Source organism: Columba livia, chromosome Z (genome assembly GCF_036013475.1).
Source record: "Columba livia isolate bColLiv1 breed racing homer chromosome Z, bColLiv1.pat.W.v2, whole genome shotgun sequence".
NCBI classification, from domain to species: domain Eukaryota; kingdom Metazoa; phylum Chordata; class Aves; order Columbiformes; family Columbidae; genus Columba; species Columba livia.
The window spans coordinates 57,315,906-57,340,403 of NC_088642.1; the positions used below are offsets into that span (position 1 = coordinate 57,315,906).

Genomic DNA, 24,498 nt, shown 5'->3' on the forward strand with positions numbered 1-24,498 from the left:
TGCTCATATTCTTCAGCTGGGGAAACAAGGAGCATAACTGCAGAACAAAAAGCACGAGGATCAGCACACTTGAAAAGTCACACACAGTTGCTGGACTCTAGTCCTGCAAGATAGCACCTTTTCCACACCATCTGTCCCCATAACTCTCGTCCAGGCATCTCATGTCTCTGCTGGCATCTCTTTGGCCTGCCCCATCTGCACTGCCAAGGCACAGGGAAGTGACATTGTTTGTTCACATGAAACCAGCTCCTGCATGCGATCTTCCCATCCTGCAGTGTTTCTTCCCCATCTTCCAGCAAAGGAAGGGCAGGGGAAAGAGCTGTGTTGCCTAATCTAGAGGATTTACACAGCGCATGGATTGTTGTTAGTGCTAGTTGTGAGAGTCAAGGAGAGTGTGTTAGCTTTTGTTCTTGGAGTTAGGTACTTTTATTTGTATATAACCTCACATATCACATATCTTCACTTAATTCCACACCTAGTATGTGGAAAGCATCTGTATGGAAAGTAATTATGCATGTTGTAATAAACAAAATACCTGTGGCACGTTGTAATAAAAATATCTGTGGCTAATTCTTTGGGGTTTTGTTCAAGAAGAAGACAAGAGGGGTGGAAATTTTCCTAGACGGTGGATCCTTGAGCTCCCAACATATTTTACTAAAGACCCCTCTAAGCACAACAGTCTTGCTACCTAATTTCCAGCAGTGCCTGGGAGAATGTCTCCCTAAAGGTGAACTGTGCTTGTGGTCATTAGCAGGAACCTGGAAAATATGTTTACATACTTGCTCTTCCCCTTTTTTTACTCCCTTATTCTCTGTTAAACATCATATATGTATATATATATATATATACGTGTATATATATACTTATAAATATATATGTAAAACGTCTCCAGCATGCACCTTTTATTTAGAAGGGGGAAAAGAATGATAAATATGTCCACGTCTTATTGCCCTTACTTTGTGAACACCCTTGCACATATCATCCTTCTCTTCCCTGTCAGGCCTGAAAACAGCAGAACTAAGGTTATGAGTTCTCCGAGACTTAGTGCTTGCAAAGCTATGAAGAAAGGTTTTAGCATGAGATGGTCTCTTACTGCGCAGCTGAGCGCCTTTGAGTTAACTGGTAGCAGTGAGCCTGATGCAACACCCAGCAGGCCAGAATAACTTCAGGGTGGGCTGTTCTCAAGGCTGGGCTGGTGAAGTGCTCTTCGGGGGTCTCTGGCAATGGAAGAACAAAGCCCCAGCGTGGGCACATCTGCTCTTCCATTCCCCCTCCCCCTGCTGGGAACTTCATAAGGAAAACTCTGATCCCTCGACAGGAGGAAAGGGCTAATGGGAAGAGAATGCCCTCAAATTAAATTTTGCCTCCTATAAATCACTGCCTCTTGAATTGTTCGGACAACATTTTGTGGTTCAGAGAGCAGTTCCCTACCACAAAAGAAAGGTATGATTCAGCAAATTTTGAATAAGTCACCCAGACCTAGAGATCTGATTAAGAACTCTGCAGATTTATAGAACCCTCTCTGTCCTGTAGGTCACTGTGCAAGAGATGTAACTAAAAATTAAAGGTGGAAAGAGAAGCAAATTATACTTCTGCGTACTGAGAGAAGTAGCCTTGTAAAAGCAGAAAATTACTCTAGTAAAAAACTTAACTTACATAGTCAACATTGCAGAAGAACCAGGAAATTGTAATAGTTAGCTTCAAACTTTTTCAGTACACTGTAATAAAATAATGACATTTTCTATAATGATATACAGTGAAGATTACAGTTAGCCTGTACCTCTTCTTATGTGGTCATCGAAAGAAGTTCAGTAATTTACATGGAGCAATTTTATGATTGCCATGCCTTGCTGGAAATATCTGCATGTCTGCAGATATCTGCCTGGCTTCTCTGCAGATGTGCTTATTAGATTCAGAGCAGAGAAACACTAATGGAACACATGGCAACGGGTTCTGTACAAGAGATGAAATGGATGCAAAGACCCTCCTTCCCTCTCTACTTCAGCTGGGAAGAGCAATGCTCATTTCCCTTCTGGCTCACCACAGTACAAGCAGCACACTGGAAGGCTGAGGAAGGAGAGAGGGAGGTGGTGCTGTGGTGTACTATCCCCAGCACTGAGATGGGATTCAAAGGGACAGAAGATCAAGCAAATTTTGTGGCAAAAGACAAGCTGCCATCTATGTTTCAGTAATGTCCCTCAGCATGTCCTTTTGCACTCTTCCTACTCTTGGCTAATCTGGTGGGTCGGAGAATCCCTGTGATTTGCAGGAATGCATATTAGCTTAGTTTGTTTGAACCTAGTAAGTTTTACTCTGACCTGTTTCAAGGAAAAGAACATAAGTCTAAAAATTAAATCCTGCTACTTTTTGTTGTTTGCTTGTTTTTATTGGTTTTTGTTTGCTTGTTTTCCCCCCAGATGTTCTTCTCTCTCCAAAATGCTTAAGGCAATGGCAACTTTTCTAGAACAAGAATGAAGGCACTGGCAGAAGTGGCAATTGTAGCTCCAAGACTGAGTTGTAGTTCTTCAACAGACTCCTGCTGTCTCAATGTAAGACACTAAAGTGAAATGCTTTGATAGTATTAAGTGGCAAAAAATACTTCAGCAATTTAGAAAGCAGAACATGCAGCAGGGTGCCACATGTATTAGAAAGCATGAATTTCTTGATATAGTTCTTCTGATTTCTAAAATTTCACGTAGGGAGTTAGATAAAAAATTTCCAGTAGAGTAATTTTAATAAAAGACACATTGCAAACTCCCAGATAATATTGAAACACTTTACCAAAGAAAACTTAGAAGTTCAGAGCAGAAATACATATTTAACAGACACAGACATAGATATGGCTCCATACTAACACACAAGTACTCTTCCAAAATAAGCAGCCCTAGTGAAGCAAATTTGACCACCCTTGTGAGAGGAGTTATGCATGTGTCAAGCATTTGCTCTATCAGCAGACACTCTGAACTACCCTGGCAACAGAGAGTCTGCTGTGAGTGAAGCAGAGTGGTGCACATGGGCCAGTACCCTTCCAAGAACAGCAAAAATTTGGATGGGCCCATTCTAGTACGGCCAAGTTGTTCAGAAATGACAGAAGGTTTGATTTTTGGGTATGATAGATACCCCTGTTTATAATCAACTAAACTTTTGTTTCTTAGAATTCTGTAGAATAATTTCAGTTGGAAGAGACCCTCAGGATCACTGAGTCCAACCATAACCTAACCTAACTCTGGCATTAAACCATGTCGCTAAGAATCTTGTCTAGATGCCTTTCAAACACCTCCAGGGATGGTGACTCCAGCACTTCCCTGGGCAGCCTGTTCCAATGACTGACAACCCTTTCCGTGAAGAATTTTTTCCTAATATCCAATCTAAACCTCTCCTGGTGCAACTTGAGGCCATTTCCTCTCATGCTATCACTTGTGAGAAGAGACCAACACCCTCCATGCTACAACCTCCTTTCAGGTAGTTGTAGACAGCGATAAGGTCTCCCCTCAGCCTCCTCCAGGCTAAACACCCCTGGTTCCCTCAGCTGCTCCTCAGCAGACTTGTGCTCTGCATCAGCTCCTCAGCTCCTCACCACCTTCTCACCAGCTTCGTCGCCCTCCTCTGCACTCTCTCCAGCACCTTAATGTCCTTCTTATGATGAGGGGCCCAAAACTGAATACAGGATTCCAGGTGGGGTGTCACCAGTGACAAGTACAGTGGCCGGGACAGCTCTTCAGTGCTAAAGCATTATTATTTTCCTGAAGAAACTTGGACTTCAAAGTGTAGCTAATCAGTTGTAGTATTTTTTCCCTACAAGTGGATTTTTATATTCAGCAGGTATCAAGCCTCTGATTTTACATGCTGGGGGGAAAAGAATTTATTTAAAAATTCTGTATATTGCATGTTAGTTCTCTGGAAATGTAGACATACAGGGGCAGTCCAAATTAAAGGACTTTGAAAACTTGTATCGCCCCAGAGTAAGATTAAGATATGTTGAATATATACGATTTTTGGATTAAAGAAAAAAAATCAATCTGTTAATTTCTGCTGATTGTCATTAGCTCGTGGAGCCAGGGAAGGACTTTCTAAAACAACCTGTAGATGGCATCCTCCACTTACAGACAGGATGCCCAGCGTGGCCACTGTTTCTGCTTCATCTGGATGCGCCGGTTTGTTGAGTCTAGGGAAGGAAGTCAACCCTGTATGCTAAATTCTGTCTCCTTGACAGCAGATGTCAAAAAGGCCATCATGCAAACAATGCAGGCAGATTTGTCCCTGTATATAGTTATGGAATTGAGAGGGTCAAAAAGAGACACGAGCACACTGGTTTATAAAGCAAAGCCATTAAGAAGTACTTTGTCTTGTTAATATATGCAGAATTTAGGCACACTCTGATTGCTTTAAGACTCTTTCACCAGGCCTTTACAATATGCTGCCCAGGCCAACAGTCTTCACAATGATATTTGGAAAAATAGAAAGAAAATAAATGGTTGTCTTATATATTTGTGCATGTGTGCACACATATGTGTCTGTAAGCTGCCAGGATGTGGTAGTGTGGCTTCTGTTGTTCAAATTCCTTCCTTTATTAAGCAGGCAGGGTGGTCTTTCAAACAAACAAACAAAAAACCCCCCCTCCTGGTGATTTATACAGCTATGTAATACAATATTAGTCAATGAAATAATGCTTCTATGATTTGTAAGCATCCATTTTCTATTTGAGAATTCACAATGATGCAGATATAAATAACTTTTTATAGCACACTCCTTTAATTAGAACAGGTTTTAAAATCAGGATGTATGCATAAAAAGCACAGAGTATGCATATCCTTTAAGCATTGTCTCATGGTGACATACTACATTTTTTGTGTTTATATTTTGTGATGCTGTAATTAAATCGGAGAGGTTAGGTATCTGGCACCAAAATATATATAAACTCAGAAAATGAACATCAGCAGTGTGGCCTTATTTTCATGCACAGCGGGTGATGTAATGGTCAGATTGTGATGTCCATTAAGAAGTTATTTCCAAGGAGGTGTTTCCATTTAAACTGTTGTCAGATCTGCTGACTGATTTGTAGCGTGGCTGACTGGTAAGGCATCTGCCCAGATGGCAGGGCTATGTCGAGCTGTCACTTTCTTCCCAGTGAACTGCGGTTCTTCCTCATCACTGACAAAATGAGAAATACAGAACCAGACGTGCCATTTTCTGATGAAGGTGTTAGAGGCCTGCAGCAGGCTGTTTTTAAAGCCCTTAACGATGTTCTAATAAAATCATACATTGACTTCAGGTAGTGGGAATTACTGGAGACTTTAGATATGGACAGAGGAGAGAAGGATGAATTTACGGAAAAATTACCATCTCCTAGCATTTACCAATCACTATGGAACAAATAATGTCATTAAATACAGCGTAAGTTTATTTAATGCGAGTGTCTACCAATATACACCTATGAATACTGATTGTCTTTGCCTATTTGATGCTTTTTTTTCAAGAGCTCCTTTGAAAACATACCTTTTGTTAAAGAGTCAGAAAAAGATACTGATACTATTTAGTCATTCAAATTGTTATACCTTTGAAATCAGGCTTGGAAAGGTGATGCTGGGGGAAAGAAGGAGTTTGAAAAGGAATAAAGAAGACTGATTATGCTTGTTTCAAACTCATATAGGCACATAAATAACTGCGTATTTACTAAAAAAAACCAAACAACCTAGTAACCTGGGCTTCAAGAGAAGTAGCTGGTCCATATATTTAGAGGATAAAGGATTCTCATTCATTGCTGTTGCTGTAACACTTTCAATCCTGAACACTTTGCTGAAGGTATTTGTATCTCCTTCCTGTCACTATACCTTTCTGTGTTTCTGTCCTGCCCTGCTAATGACTCTTTGTAATTCAAGATGCTTGTAATTATCTTGATAAGTGGGCAGGGGGAAGTTGCACTACATATTTTTTGTATATTTCTGCTGAGGAAGATGGCTACAATACATACCACACAACACAGACTGAGGAACTGTTTCAACAAACTAGGATCCAGCACAAGGATAAGGGCTATTTTACAGGCTCAGAAGTAAACTAACAACATGGAAATTAGCTTTGACAATAGTTGCGGGTACAGAAAAATACAGATAACGGCATAAATCCACACAATATGTAAAGGCCTACAATTATACTAGCAGAAGCACTATTACCCAAGCATCTAAAAGCACAGAGAAAGCAAGACAAATAACTTGCTAATTGAACTTTATATGCAAGAAGTTCATATTCGGTACATACAAACAGGACATTCTGTAATGGCAGGGGAAGGAGAAGGCTCTGACTGAAAGCTCATGCAAAACAGAGATTGTATCTAGCTATAGAAAGCAATCATAGCATTATTTCCAACCTACCGTCTATCAGGCTCTTACCTTTTTGACATCCCTGACTAGATGATACAGAGTGTTGGAAGGTCCATGTCTCTGCAAAGGACAAATAAAGAAGAATAAAATAGTTTTGCATTGTCCGAAGTCTATCAAGGTGTAAATGCTGAAATGGCTTTCTCACCTAGTCGTTTAAAAATCAGACTGAGAGCACTTAAATTGTACAGCTGCATCGAGTGAAAAAAAAAAAAGAAAAAAAATTTACAAGAGCATTATTTCACCTGACTTGTCCAAAACCTTCCAGTTAGAAAACCACAAGAACTGCCATACTGGATGTAAACTAAGGTCCTATATACCAGATTAGGCACCTGGCCTAGGCAAAATAGGAGCCCAGCATAACATGCACAGCCCCTGGGAGAGAGTGGAAGGAAGAACAGCTGCCTGTCAGCCTTCCACTTTCCACTACTGGTGGCTCAGAGAGTCCCTGAGCCCGACATTGCATGTAGGCTGTCTCATCTGAAAGCCACTAACAGAATGCAGTCCGTGGATCTGTCCAGTCTTCTTTTGACTCCACCTGACGTGCAGCAGACTCCCACAACTTCAATTATATATAGAGAAGTACTTCCTTTTTTTGTTGTGTTTTTGACTGCTGCTGATATTTTAAGAGACTTTTATGGGAGGTCTCACTATTTGTAATTGATGACAGATGAGACCACTGCATACGTACAGTCAGTGTTTCCATACAAACCTTGCTCTGAACTTGCCTACACTTTATGTAACCCCACCACTGAGCATGATGAGACTTTACTGTGTTTCTTCATATGCTGCTTCAGATTTGCCTACCCTGAGTGATGTTAAAACATTGTCCCTTCAGTAGTTACTATTTCTGAGACCATCTCAAAACACGCTGAACAGCAGTGTTCCCAGAACAGGATCTTGGATGACTCTGGTCATACTGTCCTTTTGTGGTGAGAACAGACCACATATTCCTATACTCTGTTATCTATACTTCAAGCAGCTTTTAAACCCTTATCTTCTATGTTACAACAGACAAATTTCTCTAATAACCTTTGAGCTTTTCAAATATTGCCAAACAGGTTTTTCAAAAACAGGTGGACCAAATGCAACATCCTTGTTCTCCTGCATGTTGACTTCAGAAATGGTGACAGATTTCTAAGGCCTAATATTTTCCTACAGAAGACAGGTAAACTCTTTCCTGACATAAAATTGATCCCCTTGCCTATTAATTTTATTCTTTATTGTATTTTTACAAATGTGCCATGGCAGAAGTCAGATTCATTGGTTTGTATCTTCCCTGGCCACTCTCAGGGCTCATGTTGAAATTTTTTATTTTCTATCTGGCCTTGGAAATTTATTTTGGTGCTAAATCTATTGTGGCATTAGGTCATATATCACAATTGGTAGTCCAGGTATTTCACAGACTGGGTCTTTTGGAATTCTTGCATGTATAATTTATGGCTATTTCTATACCTTACAATAAATTTGTTCAACAAGGCCTCCTTTAATCTGTAGAACTGAAGACTTTCCTCAAACCTACTTCCTGTGAAAACTGTCTTTGTAACAAGAATTACAATGCGTATCTCCATAGCAAGAATGCAAATAAGCTTTCTGTTCCTTATACACAGATGGTAGTTGATATGTAAACTTTACAACGATCAAAGATCAGATGGGAATTGTTCTCAAGGTTTGCATGGATACCCGTTCTTCTATGTTTTGCATGAATTTAATGAATTCTTGTCAAGTTTGATATATTTGAAAGACTGAATTCTGGTCACCATCAGTGTGAAACATCTCTGGATAACAGCCCAGTGTGGCAAGTACTGGAAGAAAAAAGCTTTTTTAAAAGGGCAATGCACTATATCACAACCGCTCCCCAACAGACAGACTAGAAATCCTAAGAACTAGACAATACTTTATGACTTTTTCCATACTTCTTAAGCAATTTGAACTTATTGGTTTCTCTTGGTAGGCAATAATGAAGTGAATGCTGGAATGTGTTTTGCAGTTGAGAGCTCAGAAGCAATTTGAACCTGTGCAGTTTTATGTTCCATTTAAGGGCAAAGATATAAAACTTGCACACAGGCTTTTATAGGTCAAAGTATCATTTTTGGAACATTCACTGAGGACAGGAGGAAGTTTTCCACTGTAATAGACCTCCTGAAATAATGAGATTACACCTTTACATTCAGAATATTATCCCAGGAAGTTTGCTTTTGTTTGTTCTTTAGTGGCTGAGTTTGATTACCAGGTGCAAGATTTTTATGAAACCATAAGGGTTTATGCTATCAGGAGTCATATATCACCATCCCATGGTTCCTTACTTGCCAGTTACTGTCTTCCAGTCAGTGCCATCTGCCTAGATCTCAGGTGTATTGTATCGGAATTACAATGACCAGAAATCAGCTGGTACTGTGTGGGGCTTCATCCAAATCTTAAAAAATCTGTACAGCAGATTAAGTGGACAAGACACAGCATGTTCCATTATATGAGAGACAAAGCTAAGAGTCAATGTGGACTTCCAACACAGAAAATTTCTGCAGCAGGTGTTGGCTGCCTTGTGCAACATCATGTTATTGTAATAGGGGTGGGAACTCAAACAATGAACATAGAGATAGAATATTTGCCTTAGGTTGGCCCTACCGTATTGTACAATTCCTCTAGCCGGGAGATGGTGAGAAAACGATGCATGCTTACTCCATTTTCTATGAGTAATTTCACAAAATCCACTCTGTCCAACACCAGTGCATCCAGCATTGCTTGCTCAAGGGAGCCCACCTGCAAAGCAAGTGATTAATTCAGGCCATTCCTGGGCAGCTCAGGCTGTATCCGGCTGGTCCAGTTACTGTGGCACAAGCAGCAAATCCTGAGAAAATTCTGAGAGTTGCTCTGCTAGTTTAAAAAGGGATTATCACACTTTTATTCTATATTGGTTTCTCTGACTCAGGGCAGAATTTAAAAAATTAGTGTCAGAGTGTGAAGGTTAGCATAGACTAGGAAATCCAGATTAGGACCAAGGAACTGGAACCCAGGAAACTGGTGACCACATCTCCACATTATTCGCTATATCATTATCTTTATTTCTCACTTTCCTGATAAATATTTTATTTATATTGGGTATATTTTTTTATATGAACACACAATTTAATTTTCTCTCGACTAGCTCTTTCCTCTGTTCATGGTGTGGAAACTCAGGGAAACTGACACACAGGAAGCAGAAATAGCTTCACAATTAGCTTTTCTTTGAAGGGCCAAATGCAAGAGGTCTTCTTATGCAAAAAGGAGTTGAGGGGAGTTAGAAGGATGAGAAATTGTCTCTAACTTCCAGTTTTTGGCTTGCAAAATGATTGCAGCTTGCAGCATTTATGCAATTTTTTCCTATGATGTACTGATGGCGAGATAATGATATGGACAGTTTAATATCATTAAAATCCCTCCTATGCTTTCATGCATACGTATGCCCAGTATTGAAGATAAGATAAATAGTTCTGTTCACTCCATAACTGAAAAGGCAATGTTTTTTCAAACTAGATTTAAGGGGCAGCAAACTCTAGAAACTACATTTAAAGTGAGGGTATTTAAACAGAAGCTTTTCCTTTTGTTTTAATTTTTTCCATAGGGATTTCTAAGTGCTTACACAATGATAGCATATGAGGTTTTCAGGTTGGTGACCAAAAAATTGTCACAGTAATGAATACTGTCATCCAATTTAACCTGCCAAATGAAGATACCGTTAGCTTCAAGGAGCTACAGGTAGAGACAGAGTCCTCCTGTTTTCCTCCTGGGTGACTTCTGCCACTGTAACAACTGCAGCACAAGCTGGGAGTTGACTAATCCTCCTCTCTTCCACACAGGGTTCATAACCCCGCTGTGTGCAGCCCTCCCATTCCCGCAGAGGAACTCTGTTCTGAGCGTTCCCACAGCTGGAGCACAGGATGGGGCAGGCATGAAGTCGGCAAGTTGATGCAGATCAGGACTGGGCACCAAATTAACACCAGGTTTGGAGTCACAGCCCTCCTGTGGTAACATTGCTGATCATCTCTCATGGTCCACTTCATGACCTCCAACATTTGTGCAGCATAATTTTGATGTCCAATCATCACCAAATTCAGTATTTGTATATAAAAGCTTGAAGAGCAAAAAGAAGTTTTGCCTTTCCTTTCATTTATAGCCTAACATTTTAATATGACTGTAAACACATACTTGTTTTTCTCAGCTTGCAGAATTATTGCTTCATAGTATAAATGTGTTGCTTCCTGTTTTTTTAAAGGTGTGGTCTCTCAGCGTTAAGGCATCACTAGATGTCACCATTTCCTTGAACACGCGAACATGTTAACATCTTTGTTACCGTGTCTGCCTTCAGTAGCTGTAAAAGGGAGCTTTGTGTTTGGCTGAGAGCACGACTCACTATATTTTAAACTGTGTTAAAACTACTGCCACCAACAGAATGGACTTAATAAATGAGTAGGGTTTAAAGTATTTTCAGTAGAAGATGCTGTATGTATACTGTACCGGCCATTGTTGCCCATAAATAAAGATCTGACTGCGGGCGATGTCTACTCTGTTCCAGGCTAATGCTAGGCTCAGCTGGTCAGGAGCAGATGCGTTAGCGCCTGTGTACACAGACAGGGGTGCAGGGAAGAGAGGAGCAGAAAAAAGAAACAAGACATTAGAGTCAGCCAACAAACTGCCATGATCATTCTTCTTTGACAGAAGTCTCACAGATGTCCATCTCATTTCTGCAGCTCATCTCATATTAAAACAAAACCAAACCTTTCATTCTCCCTGTAATAAAATACCAGTTCTCAAATCTGTATATACGGTTCTCAGACTCTCTCATAAACATTCATTATTTCCTGACATTCCCCTTAAAAAATACAGCAGGTACATCTGATATCAGCTGATGCAACTTGCAGTGGAGTGGTTTCCCTCCTCTTGGGTGGGAAGCAGGAGCAGAAGCCAGGCAGGATATGGATCCAGCTGCAGGAATTTGCACACATACACGTATGCACACGAGCACACACATACTGGTGTATCTAGCAATTACACACACAGACCCCACTTCAATAGTCACACTTTTTATGTACATCTTTTATGCACCCCTACCCGATAAGGTGGAGATACTTTACAAGGATAGGAATTTCTCCTCTATTTATTTGTATTGAGGGGTCTTGGTGAGACAAATTTTCTTTCATACATGCAATATTTGTGCAAGAAAGCACGGTATAAAACTGGTGTCAAGGTATAAAATACCCAAGTTAAATAAGAAACTCTGCAGATTATAAGATGGGTTTGGACATGTTTGTTATTTGGAAAGGAGAGTATGTTTTTCCCTGTAGTTTTAATGGACTCTGTGGGACACTCCTGCCCTGCTGTGCTTTTTTAATATTTCACTAAGGATTTAATGGTTATTAGCTGATTTGTAATAATAAAACAGTACTTGTGCTTCAGTGTTACAGGGAGAACTGGCTTGAATGAATTGATTGACCAAATAAATAAAGGGCCCTTTGACTTTTAACTACATATCTGCTTGCAGTGATTGGGCGGCTTTATAATGCCTCATTTTTTAAAGGCCTCGTACCTCCACTGTTTTTTTGTCTTTATTAATTCCTACACTGATACAATGGAGTGAGGACAAACAAGAGCTTTTCATTACTTCAAAGCATTTCTATCCCAATTTCAGCACCATTCCAAACAACACACTGTTCCAGTTCAAAGTGGACTCTGAAATTGGAGGCACAGAAAACATAAATGTAACATGCTGGCTGCTGAAGTTCTCAGTGAAGGATCAGTTCAACAGACCTTCAAGAAGCTTAGCCTAGAGTTTAATTTCATAACTCTCAACTTTGCAGTCAGCTCACTGCCGTGAAACTTCACCAAATACTTGGCAATATCTACAGCAATTATTTGGGGGATTTGGGAGTGTAGATCATCCAGATCACTTTCATTTTATTACAGAAATAAGCTCTGATAAAAAATGAGGCGATGCAGGAGCAGAACAATATAAAGAAATCAAGGGAAGAAGAAAAAACACTGAAAATTGTAAAAGATCCTTCTGTGACTAAGAAGTAACAGGAATACCCCTTTGTGTAAGACACAGCTTCTCATTGCTATATAGTATGACACAGACAAAAGCTTTCACAAGAGACCTCATGTGGGATCCCAACAACATTTGGCCCTTTCCAAGTTCTTGCACAAGCAACATGAAAGTAAAAATTTACCTTTGGTAAGGGCAAAAATGTCCCTACAGCTTTATTCATAAATACAGAAAAAAAACCTATCTCTGGTGGGTACGATAACATAAGTACAGAGAGCAAATAATGTTCTCCCCCTTTCTGAAGCAAATAACAGTTCCTCTCAAAATGTCACTGGATCTCCTCCTTCCCATCCCTGTGCCTGCAGGAGAAGCGAGAGCTTCAGCAGGTGCTCAGGCAAGCTGTCTGGTGAACGGCGGAGGAGGCATATGGGTGAATTCCAAAACCCAAGGGCAGTGACAGCAATTCTGCAGCCTGGCACAATTTTGCACGAGATGGGAGAGCTTCACCTGCCATTTGCCTAAGCTGACTGCAGCCTACGGTCTGGGTATCCAGTGGTGCAGCATGGTTAGAAACCTTTTGGGATAAAGAGTGGATCAGATGGACTTGAGGAAGGAAGTGGGCCCCTTACACTGCTCCCATTTCAGCTATAACTCAAGCAAAATCATAGTGGCTCCAGGTAAACACCATCTGATCCCTAGCAGGGAGCCTTCTCCAGTTTGTGTTGAGTGCCTCAGCATTCCTGGGCCTTTCTGCACTTTAGGAAGGACCCAGCTGCTGGATGAACATAGGGTCTTCTGGTGCATCTGATTATGTGAAAGAGCAACTGGAGTGAGGCATGAGGTGGTAGCTGCCTCTCCAGAAAGGCCTCCAAGCTCGGCAGCTCTTCAGAATTGTTTTCTCTGAGCATGCATATTGCTCCAAGTACTGAGCAGATAGGGAAGCAAGCCATGGTCCAGACTCCGTCCTTCCCACCACCCTCCATGGTGTATAAGGCTGCCAGCAGTGGACAAGTTTTCCTGTGGGTCCATCTCCAGTCCCAGAGATTATGCTTTTCTCAGTGATTGTTACCCAAGTGGTATATTATCCTGCAGAGTGCTGCAGACATTTGGAAGTTGAAGGAAATATATGGTTTCTCAAGATCACTTCAGATCCAGACCAGTCCATCAGCTAGGGCATAGACTGGGCAGTATAGGTCTGCATTCTAGGGCTCTGATGCACATGGCAGGATGGCTGCTGCCAGAGTGAAGTTTGTTGCTGGAAAACCTTTCCACCTTTCTCCTCTTTCCTTTCTTCCCTATGTGATTTTTAGGTGCATGTGGATTACACTGGTGTTATGCATGAGGAGAAGGAAGCTAACAGCTATAAAAGTTTGTACAGAGCAGCATATGGGCTTCAGATGCCATTTAATTGATTTTATTCCAGATGGACTGATGGTGTTTGACTCAAATTAAAAAGAAAGTATTCAGGCTATTTCAGGTGGAATTCTATCCAGTATTAAGAAGTAAAAATAATTCCACTAACATAAGAAAAACTCCCTAGAACAAATGTGAGATGGGCTTTCTTAAAATAGTGTCTTCTTTCAATCATTTCCTTGATTGCACTTAGTAACACAGAGCATAGATTTGAGTCAGTAAGAAGAATACAAAAGGTGACCTCTCTGAGGACTCATCTCATTCATGAGCACCTTTTCAATGTACTGAAAATAACCCAAAGGATATTTGGGAAATGAAAAAACAAGGTAGAGTTAATAACCTACTGCTCTCATCAACTCGATACAGTGATCACACTGGAACCAATTCTTAGACCCTTAACACTGTCAGTGGTGAGAAATTACCATTTCCTTAATCTACATTTCTGTTTCATCCTGTCTCATCAAGATTCTCTGCTTAGTTGCATGGTGTTATTTTAATTACCATAGTATACTTACTGCTTTAAATAGTGTTCTAGGCAATATGACTGATGTCTGTGTAATATTTACCCAGTATCCAGGTGTCTGGCTGAATATAATATTCCTCAAAATAACATTTTATGACAATATGACTAATGTCTGCAGTGGGACTCCTCCTTTCCTTCATCTGTTCCTAGAACAAAAGTTGCATTTGGGATGCAATGCACTGGTTTGGCAGTATTTTATTTCTGTATAGATATTGCTGGATAGACAATGCAAGGATGGCGCAACATTGAATGAACAAGGAGATCTGTGACAGCTGTTAGTTCCTGCAGGTATTAACTTTACGCTTTTAGGTGGCCATCCAGGAGTGCTGAGATATCTTGCACAGATTCTTCTGGTAAAAAGTCAGATTTTCTGTCCAATATCTTGGCCAAAAATACAATACACCTTGATGATAAAGCCTGGGACCATAAACCTGACTCTGTATCCTCAGTGAGCCAGGGTACATGTCAGACAACAAGCATTGTGCCCTTGCAATATCCCAGATTTCTGAAGAGACAGACAGCAGGCTTTTATATACTGGCTAAAGTTTACTGTGACCAATTTAAACCTCTAAAGGATTCTCCTGGGACAGGCTATGATACTCAGTGCTAAGGAATTCTGAAAGCTGGAATGACTCAAACCTGATTTATCTAGGCAGAAATGGCTGTTGGACTCTCATGACCACAGTGCTTCTAAGCAAGTCAGTGTCCTCTTTGAATCATCATTTAAAGAAAATAATTAGATTAGGAAAAATTGCAATGCAAATTAACTTTCTGCCCTGCATCTCAGTAGGTCTTGCATTGTCTTCTGTTTCAGCAGCTCTTTGGTGAAAAGGCTGTGTTTCCACTGCATTTGCTACAAGCATCTTCCTGGCATTTAGCAAATCAATCAACAATAACAAAGCTGATAGCAACAACAACTATAAGGGCAGTAACCAGATATCTGACCTAAGTCTGAAATCCTTCTGTGTCAGTGATTTCTTGACTGGCAAGACCATCACGCTGTCTTCTAGGACCATCTGATACTCCATAATGGCTGTTCAGTGGGCATGAATCATGGCTTATTCACAGGCTGGGAAGCATGCAGACATATGAGATCTGCATCAGCCTAGCACGACTTATCTGAGAGGTCCACATGGCAGTAATATTACAATATGCACATACCACACAGCACCTCTTTCCCAGTGCCAACAATTGCACTGGGAAGGTTTCTTGAGCACCATCTGAAACATGGCTGGTGCTGCTAGTATGCTCCAGACACTGTAACAGCTTCATGAACTAGGATCTTTGCTGGCACTGCAAAACAATATATTTTAGAACATCGCCATATGCTGTCTTTAACTTCCCTGTCATATGCCTTCTGCTCAGTTAGCAGCTGCAAAAGGACAAAATCCGTTACTGTTTGAGTTCCAACTGTTCAAGTTAAGAAAGCACAAACAGTTAAACTGCATCAATAAATTCACTTGCTACAAATCCATGCAATTGGAAACTTACTCCCCACATTGGCATGTCTCTCAAAATTAAAAAAAAAAAAAGAAAAAATCACAAGCCATATGCTGTTGTGACATCCACGCAATGTAAATTGATAACCAGTTCGGATGCTATTCTCTTGTTTATTGGAGATCAATTCCAAGAAAGATAGATCTGCTGACAAGATTAAACAAGTGACTCATGAAAACAAACAGGGAAATAATCTCTCATATTCAGTGTGGGGTTTGGGGCTTGTAGAATATCCTGTCCAGGAGAGTTCCTGCATTGGCAATATGCCTGATGGGGGTTTAAAAACAGACCAGCTCATCGCAAATTTTACACAGCAAGCAGGAAATGATACTTCATGTTTCCCCATCCTTGTCCTCCTGCTACTCACTGAATAAATCACTCAGACCAGAGTGGAACTGATAATTGGCCTGTGTGTGCCTTGACCACTGGCTAGCAAGAAGTGCGAAATCCTTGTGAGACTGAGAAAAAGTAATCAATAATCACTCACCAGTTTCCTACTTTTCTCTGCCCTCTTCTCACATAGTGCCTAAGTCGTGAAAGAGATTAATTCCTGAATCTAAATTTACAAATTTCAAGATAGTTCAGACCCAATCCTCGAAGTTGCTTACCAGTAAATCAATAGACAAGTGGTTCAGCATTGTTACTTTAGATTTCTTCATTTGATGAAAAGCTCAACATCAGTCTGATGGGGTATATTTACAGAAAGATAGTATTTCTTTCGGGGCATGCTAGAACCTTTTTTACAAAGACGTGGTATGAGTAAGTACTGACTTGCCTGAGACAAGAGATCTCATCGTCACACACATTGATTAAAAAGTTATATGGACTTTCAATCCCTGTGATCAGAAAGCTCAGACTAACAAGAGGCATTTTGTTAATCTAATCTTCATTGAGTACCCTCATTATCAGAATGTGCTGAGAAACAGGGAAAATGAGGTATAAGTTTAAGTTCCCCTGGCTCTTGAGCAAGACACAAGCTCTGCTTCAACCAGCAGACTACAAAATCAAGATTGTCAAGCCTGAAAGGGGACGTTAAAATTACTTACATAGATCCAGGCACCTTCTGAGCTAACAGAAGTTCACTATGATGTCTTGCACTACTATTAGTAAAAGGGAAGGTAATTTTATTTTACTAAGAAGATGACAGGACCATTCAGGCACTTGCGAAATGGATATTCCACATCAGGGAGGACTACTCATATATCCAGACTGCAACCATAGTACGGTTGCTCATGTCAATACTGCAAAAGAAATTTTCAAACAGAAAGCAATCCCTCCCAGGCCTATGATTTATTTTCTTCAGCTTCCAAGAGGCAGCTTTCAAGGTGGGAAAAGATTCCAGGGATCTATGTTTGGATTCAGACCTTGCAAATATACCTAGAGTGGAACCACAACTTTAAGACAATCTGTATCTTACTAATAGAGATAAAGAGTAATAGTTTGGGTGATTGCCTTAAGAACAAATATGAAGAGAATACACTTTACGGTGAGGATAATGAAGGATCCAGTTATATTTAAGATAAAAATGAAATCTGCAATTAAAATATTTCCAAAGGATAGAAAAGAGGAATTTGGTGATGGATGCAATTCTAGTTCCTTGCTTTGAATTAATGTATTTTTCCTTTATTCACCTTGTTTTATATTGTTTCTGTGTGAAGACATCCAAAATGCCTTGAGATTTAATTATGCAGATGGTTAAAACTTGTTACCTCAGGGTAGCAGCAAAATGGTCCTGTTACCTGCAGGACAAACAACTGGTATCTTGATTGAAATGAGCAGAAGAAGTGGAGAAAGCAATAACAGAAAAGCCTAAAGAAAAAAAAGCTACTGAAGCAAAATATTAGTAATTATAGCTCATTTCCTTGGCTGGTAACCATCAGCTTGCAATCACACTTTTGCAGTGGCCAGTGCCTGCTTAGTTCAGACTTTTGTTTTAAATGTTTGAAGAACCTTTTTAAAAATGAGATTAATAACCATGTAAAAGGTAAAAATACAACTTTCTTTAGTTAGGTGAAAGTTACTCAGGCCTCCTCCCTTTTCTCTTCATACAGGCTTTTGTGAGCCTGCACAGGAAAAAACTGAGAAGAAAACTGAGCCCTGGAACAAGCAAGATTAATTCCCATTACCTTTTTAATACTCAGTAAATCTAGTAGATTTTTTGTTGTGATTCAAATTCAGGCCTGACACATGGCATTACGTACCCTCTTATTCAGATGCGGGCATGGCAATAGCATGATGACAACTGCTAAACAGCCTCATGAAGCATAACCTTCCCCAGTTACCTTTGGTCACCCATTCGCTAACATTTCTTAGGTTGCTCTTTAAAATCATTTGGTATGTCTTTTTGTCTGATTTTAAAATTGATGTGGCCTGTAGTATGCAACACAAGACAGACCAGACAGCAAGAAGATGACCATGGTTATTGACACATTAAATTTGTGAACATCCCATTTGGGGGAAGTATCATATAAATGGAGGGCTAGAAATGTCCAGCCCTTGCTTAGGTGTGTAATCCTTCATAGGGTAAGTACATGTGCTTCAGTGTCTTTAAAGTCTCGCCTGTTTCCATATTTGCAAGCAAGTATTAAAATACCTGATAATATAATATTTTAAAGGGAGATGAGCCAAATGGTGTGTCTGCAGGACAAGGGTTTGTAATGAACTGTAGCAACAACAAACGTATTGTAAAACAATCTTTTAAGAGCATAAGTGTAACACTTAATGGCTTAGAAAGATTTAGCGACCTGTGAAGTTTAAGATTAAAAGCCTCTACCACCCCGATAGCTGCCTTCTTATCTCTGCCAGGCTGGAAGGGATCCCACACAGTTCCCAGACTTTCCTAGTAAAAATATTTCACTTTGACAATAGTGCCAGTTTTATCTAACAGGAGATAACCTCCTTCTGGATGTCCTACCAGCCACTAAGGCAATCTTAAATCTGAGAAGTTCTTTGGCTCAGTATTAATTTTCTCAAGTAACTGGTGGGGGCTCACCACTGATGTTTCTTGTGACACATTGGTGATTCTAAAAATTCAGAGAGGCAAACTAGTAGCTACTGAAACGTTAAAGAAAGAGCTGGATTTGTATAAAGCAGTTAGACCAAAAAGTATACTTCAACTTTACGGTATAAATTTACCATCTTGACACAGTAGATATTGTCAATAAATGCAGGTTTCAGCACAGCAGAGATGCAGAGTTAATCCATTTGGATTGATACAGACTCACTGTGAAGTGAAACTCCATTACCTTTTAGTAACGCTGTCAGGATAGCCAAATCAATATCCTGGTGGCCTTCTGATCCCATGCGAAATACTGTGATCTGAAAAATTAAAAGAAAATACCATTATTGAAAACAGGGTTATTTTTTAAAAAAAGAAATTAAACCAGAGCAGCATCATTTGTATCTCAAAATGTCCTGATGTCTGCAAGATGATCTTTCTTTACACATTTTATGAGAAGCTTATTAGGTAGGATTAAAACACAGTATTTTTTGAGATATAAATTTTGCTAAAGATAGATATTGTATTAATGAACATATGGAAGAAAAGTCTTCAGTGGTACTTATGAGGTGAAATTAGAGATGAAGGAATGTTCTTGTGTTAGTGTAGCATTAGATTTAGTGTTCACAATACAATGCTAGGAGGAATTAGGTGTATTATTGGTTGTGGACCTAGATTATGGCATACAGCACTGAATAAATACTTTCAATCAAAATTAGCAACCTATTCAAATTAATTACTTTATATAGCAGAAAGTTAGATAAATAAGCTAAGGATTAGGCTTCTAACCGGTCCAGAAACATCTTTAGCCATGTGTGGCCAGTGACCTAGCACTCTTAAGATATAAGATTTGAGGCAGTGATGTGAGATACACAATTCATAAAGAATAAGAATTAATATAGTAGGGCTGTTCTTTCAAGCCAGTTTCACTCTTGGTTAAGACTACACTGAAACATATAGAAGTGTAAATCCCATTGCTCCCTTTGTTGCCATAGCAACAGCTGCTCTTGAAGCTCTGCTTCTTGTGAAGCTACTGAGGCTCCAGCTTTTTGTTATTCCCTTTTCTTTACTAATGAAACCTATGTAATAATTTTGATCTGAATACCTGTTATCTGTTTTTCTTTTTCCTTTTGCCAGCACAGACTGCCTTTTTTTTTTTTTTTTAAGTGATACCTTTAATTAGGAATTGTGTAAACATATCTTACATTCATATTCAGCAGCATATGTGGTACCCACACTCCTAGACTCCTGCTCATACAGCACCTTTGAATTGCAGCAGCATCAGGGATAGAGGTCAGCAAACATCAGGGCATAAAGAACAGCGTACCGTAATGGAGAAAGAAGATGTATAAAGTGGTCAAGGCTAAGACAAGACTTCGGTGACCAGCTTTAGCTGGCCAGCTAACAGCACTGCAGAGTGTATCCCAAGAAATCCAGTGTAGCCCTCCTATAGCACCTATTGTACCCTCAATTGATCTCAGAGCTCCAGAGTGTTCAAAGGGAGGTAAGAAACTTTGGCACCAGTGACTGTAGGACAGCATGTTAGAGACTGAAAAGCGAAACTGGATGAAGTAATAAGAAATCAACTTAGCTCAATTAGTCAATTGATTTAGATGATGCTCAAAACAATTAATATGAGAAAGCATTTATGTTAGGTGTCCTCCCCAGTCAAAGTAAATTGTTTTCCAATTAGACCTAGTTTGACCCCTCAAAGCATTCAAGAAACAAAGCATAAATACTGTAAATAATACTAATATGATGTATTTTCTTTCTCCTCCTGGAGACCACAGGTGTTTCTGGAAAACCATTTGGTGTCTATCCCCATACAGCAATAGGATAGGATAGGATTAGAATAGAATAGAATAGAATAGAATAGAATAGAATAGAATAGAATAGAATAGAATAGAATAGAATAGAATAGAATAGAATATTCCAGTTGGAAAGGACCTACAACAATCATCTAGTCCAACTGCCTGACTAATTCAGGGCTGCCCAAAAGTTAAAGCATGTTGTTAAGGGCATTGTCCAAATGCCTCTTTGACAAGCTTGGGGCATTGACCACCTCTCTAGGAAATCTATTCCAGGGTTTTACTACCCTGTTGCTAAAAAAATGCTTCCTAATGTTTTTCCTAATGTTTTTCTTGTGACCTCAATGGCTGCCAAGGAAACTTTCCCTGCAGTGCAGGCAGTCTGCTCCTCTGATGTGTAGGGCACAGGTACTGTGGGTAGAAATACACATATCTGTGTATGTCTCATCTCAAACCACAATAAAAATGAGAGCTGATGAGATCAGCCCCTCTGCTGTATGTGCTCATGATGTACTTCCCATGCACAGATAACAAACTGTGCCACAGAGTGTAGCAGCTAGGGAAGCGAGTGAGAAGGCAGAAGGAAGATAAAGCCTCCCTCCCTCACCCAGCAGGGAAGAGGAACATCTCCCTCTCACAGGCAGCTCTGGCAGGTGCTGACAATAAGTGGGTGAATACAGTGTGGACACGTAACAGTGTGACCATAGCACCCCCACAATGCTTTGCAATTTCCTACACACTTTTTGCAGCAACAGGCATCCTGTAGCACTGAAGGGAAGTGTGAGAGCCTGGCAAGCAGATCAGCTAATGCTGGGAACATGCTCAGTGAACTCCCAGCTTAATTAAAAGTCATCATGTAAATTGCAAGCATTGACCAGCATATCACTACAGGAAAAGCAAAGGAAGAACTTCGCATATATTAGATCACATATGCTTCTAAATTTCCAACTTATTTTTCATCTTTCTTCCTTGCGTGTCTCAGAAAAATAAACCCATTTCAGCAGAACAAATTGCTGCTGTATTAAAAATAAAACCTAACTGTGTAATTTAGTTATATTAGAATAAAAAGGCTGTCTTTCCACAGTAACTGTTACTTTATTGGTATTTTAAGAGGTGTGACATGATTCAAGAAGTAAAATAAAGAAAAATAAGATAAATAATTAGGAAAAAAGATGGAAAATGAAAGAGTGCTCACACTCATATCACTCATATTATCATTTTGGGAGTCATGCCCAAGACTTTTAGAATTTTAGAGAGAACCAAGGCAAAATTCATGATACTTGGTTTCAAAATACTGTGAGTTTAGTAACTTAAAGACTCAGCTGATAATGTGTACATTCGCCTGTTCTGAATGCAAAAAATCTTTTAGGAATGTAAACAGAGATGTTTAGCCTCTCATCATTTAGGTTAACTATATCTATCTATAGCTGCTTCCTCTTGGTGATGGATACACTCCTACTGTTTGAACTCACTGAACTTTGGTCCAGGCAGATGATCAGCAAGTCAGCCTAACCAAAGCTAATCCTGTTGAGTGAGGCTATCAGTGAGAACTCAGCATCAAAGTCCAAAAAGCGGTTTGGCTGCAGACTGCGCTGATATGCAGCCAAAACTGCATTAACACAGCAGAATGTCTGACTACAAATACACTACAAATTATCTGCAGCCATCGGGGCCCTTGAGCTCTCCCTCCATGGCAGCTGGCTGTGTGGCGGTGACCTCCCCTTGAGTAGGAACCCCTCTCAAGGTACCTGTTTGAGGCTGAGGGATCTCCTACCTGACACCAGACACCAATGGCTTGGTAAGCGACATTGCTTGCATGCATGTAACATCTAAGATACACATAGTAAGCTTACATGATAATCTTTTTATTGCATACTAACTTTAAGAACAGTAAATAGTAGAATATAGACTGCCAGTCCACCTGTATTTATTAAATGTTCTCCATACCTCAATTTTATGGTTAGAACTTAGTAAACTAACTAATAGACCGGATTTGTCTGAGTGATCTGTGACTCCTCTCCTGCATCGCCCTCCTTTGACACGTCCCAAAAATTATTTTGGACAACCTGCACAACTTACCACTCTTACGCAGTTTTTTTTATAAACTTTTCACAGCTCGTCATCCTTTGAACTGTTGCCTCCCAGCCCAGTGAAACAGCTTTTCACAAATATGGACCTCACAGGTAGGTCTTTGCCCTGCCTTAGTTTCCCACGGTTTTGAGAAGATCAATTATTTCTTCTTTTTGCTATTGCACTAAAGCTTGACTAATATTTTTATTCATTCACAAGGCGGAGGGTTTAAAATAGGACTGCAGTGTAATTAGGCAAGAAGCCGACTTTGTCACACTGTGGATAAAATCTTTACCTCTGTTGATAAACATTTAGTCCTGATCTGCAGCATACTTCAGGTGTAACTCATTCACATTGTATCTTTGCTAGAGTTGTTGCTTGCTTTCACTGTTGGATGTCAGAGGTATTTGAGTATAGTATCATTTGCATTTAAATGGCTAAAGGAAAGTATTTCAGCACTTAGGGCTCTGCAGAATGAATTTTGGAAGATGAGGCTTACAGCTTCTGCATGCTGGCCGCTGAATAGTTTGTCTCATCATCACTCTACTTCACCTAGCAAAACCAGATCATTATCAAACCACATAGCTGTAGCTTTTGTTCTTAACCCATAACTATTTATGACCCAGACAAAAGGCAGTGGCACTATAGGAATATCAGTGCTGTGCTCTGAGTCCCTGACTATCAGTCTGTGAGGAATCCCAAACATCTTGAGCAGACCTGTATTGCATATCCAATGCAGCTTTATGTTGGGCTGCTGTCATGCTTGAATGACTCATTAATGAAGAGGGCTGCACATTCCCCCTGCCTTTTCTCACAACTTCTATTCAAAATGCATCCACAGATGCTGTCCCTTTGTTTGTTTGTTTGTATGCTTGTTTCCGTCACATTTAGATGTGGATAAAAAGAGAAATAAACGGGCTTTGTAAAACACTGAGAGGGGCAGAAACACATACCATTTGTTGTTGGATGAGATCCTCCTGTCTTGTGCTAAACACTCTTGACCTTTCCAGAAAGAAAGCATGAATTTTCTCTCTGCATTTTATGAGTACAGTTATAAGCAGACAGCAGTTGTTCCTAAAACATGGATTTACTTCTTTTCTTATACAGCGTTTGTAGTTTTTCCAGCATCCTTTACGTTTTGCAATCAGAGACATGAGGAAATAGGGACATACCCCAAAGTATTTGTGTGGACTTTACACTTAGCGTTGTTCAATATCTCTGGGTCTCAAAAAAACTATCATGGGTCTGTCTTTCTGGAGACCTGTTGTTCTGGTGATTTCTTTTATCCCAATTAACAGGTAAGAATTTTATGTTTGCAATATACTCATCTAGATGCAAGAGTCTTTAATGTATCTGACATCTTGCTATTTACCATTTACAGGTACTCTTGTGGGTAAATCACTGTGAAGAACTGAGAAACAACACATTGGTGCTGATAAAGTAGGACATTGACTAGAGCCCTGTTAAAATGGGCTGTGAATGTTACTGCACCGATGTATATAACAGTACTGTGCTAAAAAAAAATACCTGGATTAGTAAACTCTATTCCCAGCTACCTCTTGCTGGATGAATGTCTGCCACTGAGATTCAAAAACAACAGTAAATAAAGAGTTAGAAACCCACTTAATAACTCATTACTAAGAAAAAAAGAAAGCTTTTCTTCTTTAAATGAAGAGACGGTGCCTAAGAGCCATTCACCTTTAAAAAGACCTACTGTAATCCCATTTAAGCCTGTTGTTCCATCCTAGCCTCTGTACAACTTCAGTGAAAAAATGAGAAAAAAATTGACCTAGTAA

At 39.8% G+C, this 24,498-nt stretch overlaps 1 protein-coding gene across 13 annotated transcripts in view; it reads right to left on the minus strand.

The window, feature by feature from the left end:
• The window catches only part of TRPM3 (transient receptor potential cation channel subfamily M member 3), a 442,246-nt gene that overhangs the window by 55,182 nt on the left and 362,566 nt on the right, over positions 1 to 24,498 (minus strand). For all 13 annotated transcript variants that reach the window (XM_065045970.1, XM_065045967.1, XM_065045966.1 and 10 more), the window contains exons 9-12: positions 19,072 to 19,144; positions 10,869 to 10,969; positions 9,000 to 9,134; positions 6,387 to 6,437 (exon numbers count right to left, since the gene is read on the minus strand). In XM_065045970.1, coding sequence (XP_064902042.1) covers positions 6,387 to 6,437; positions 9,000 to 9,134; positions 10,869 to 10,969; positions 19,072 to 19,144 — 360 coding nt within the window. The remainder of the gene's footprint in view (positions 1 to 6,386; positions 6,438 to 8,999; positions 9,135 to 10,868; positions 10,970 to 19,071; positions 19,145 to 24,498) is intronic.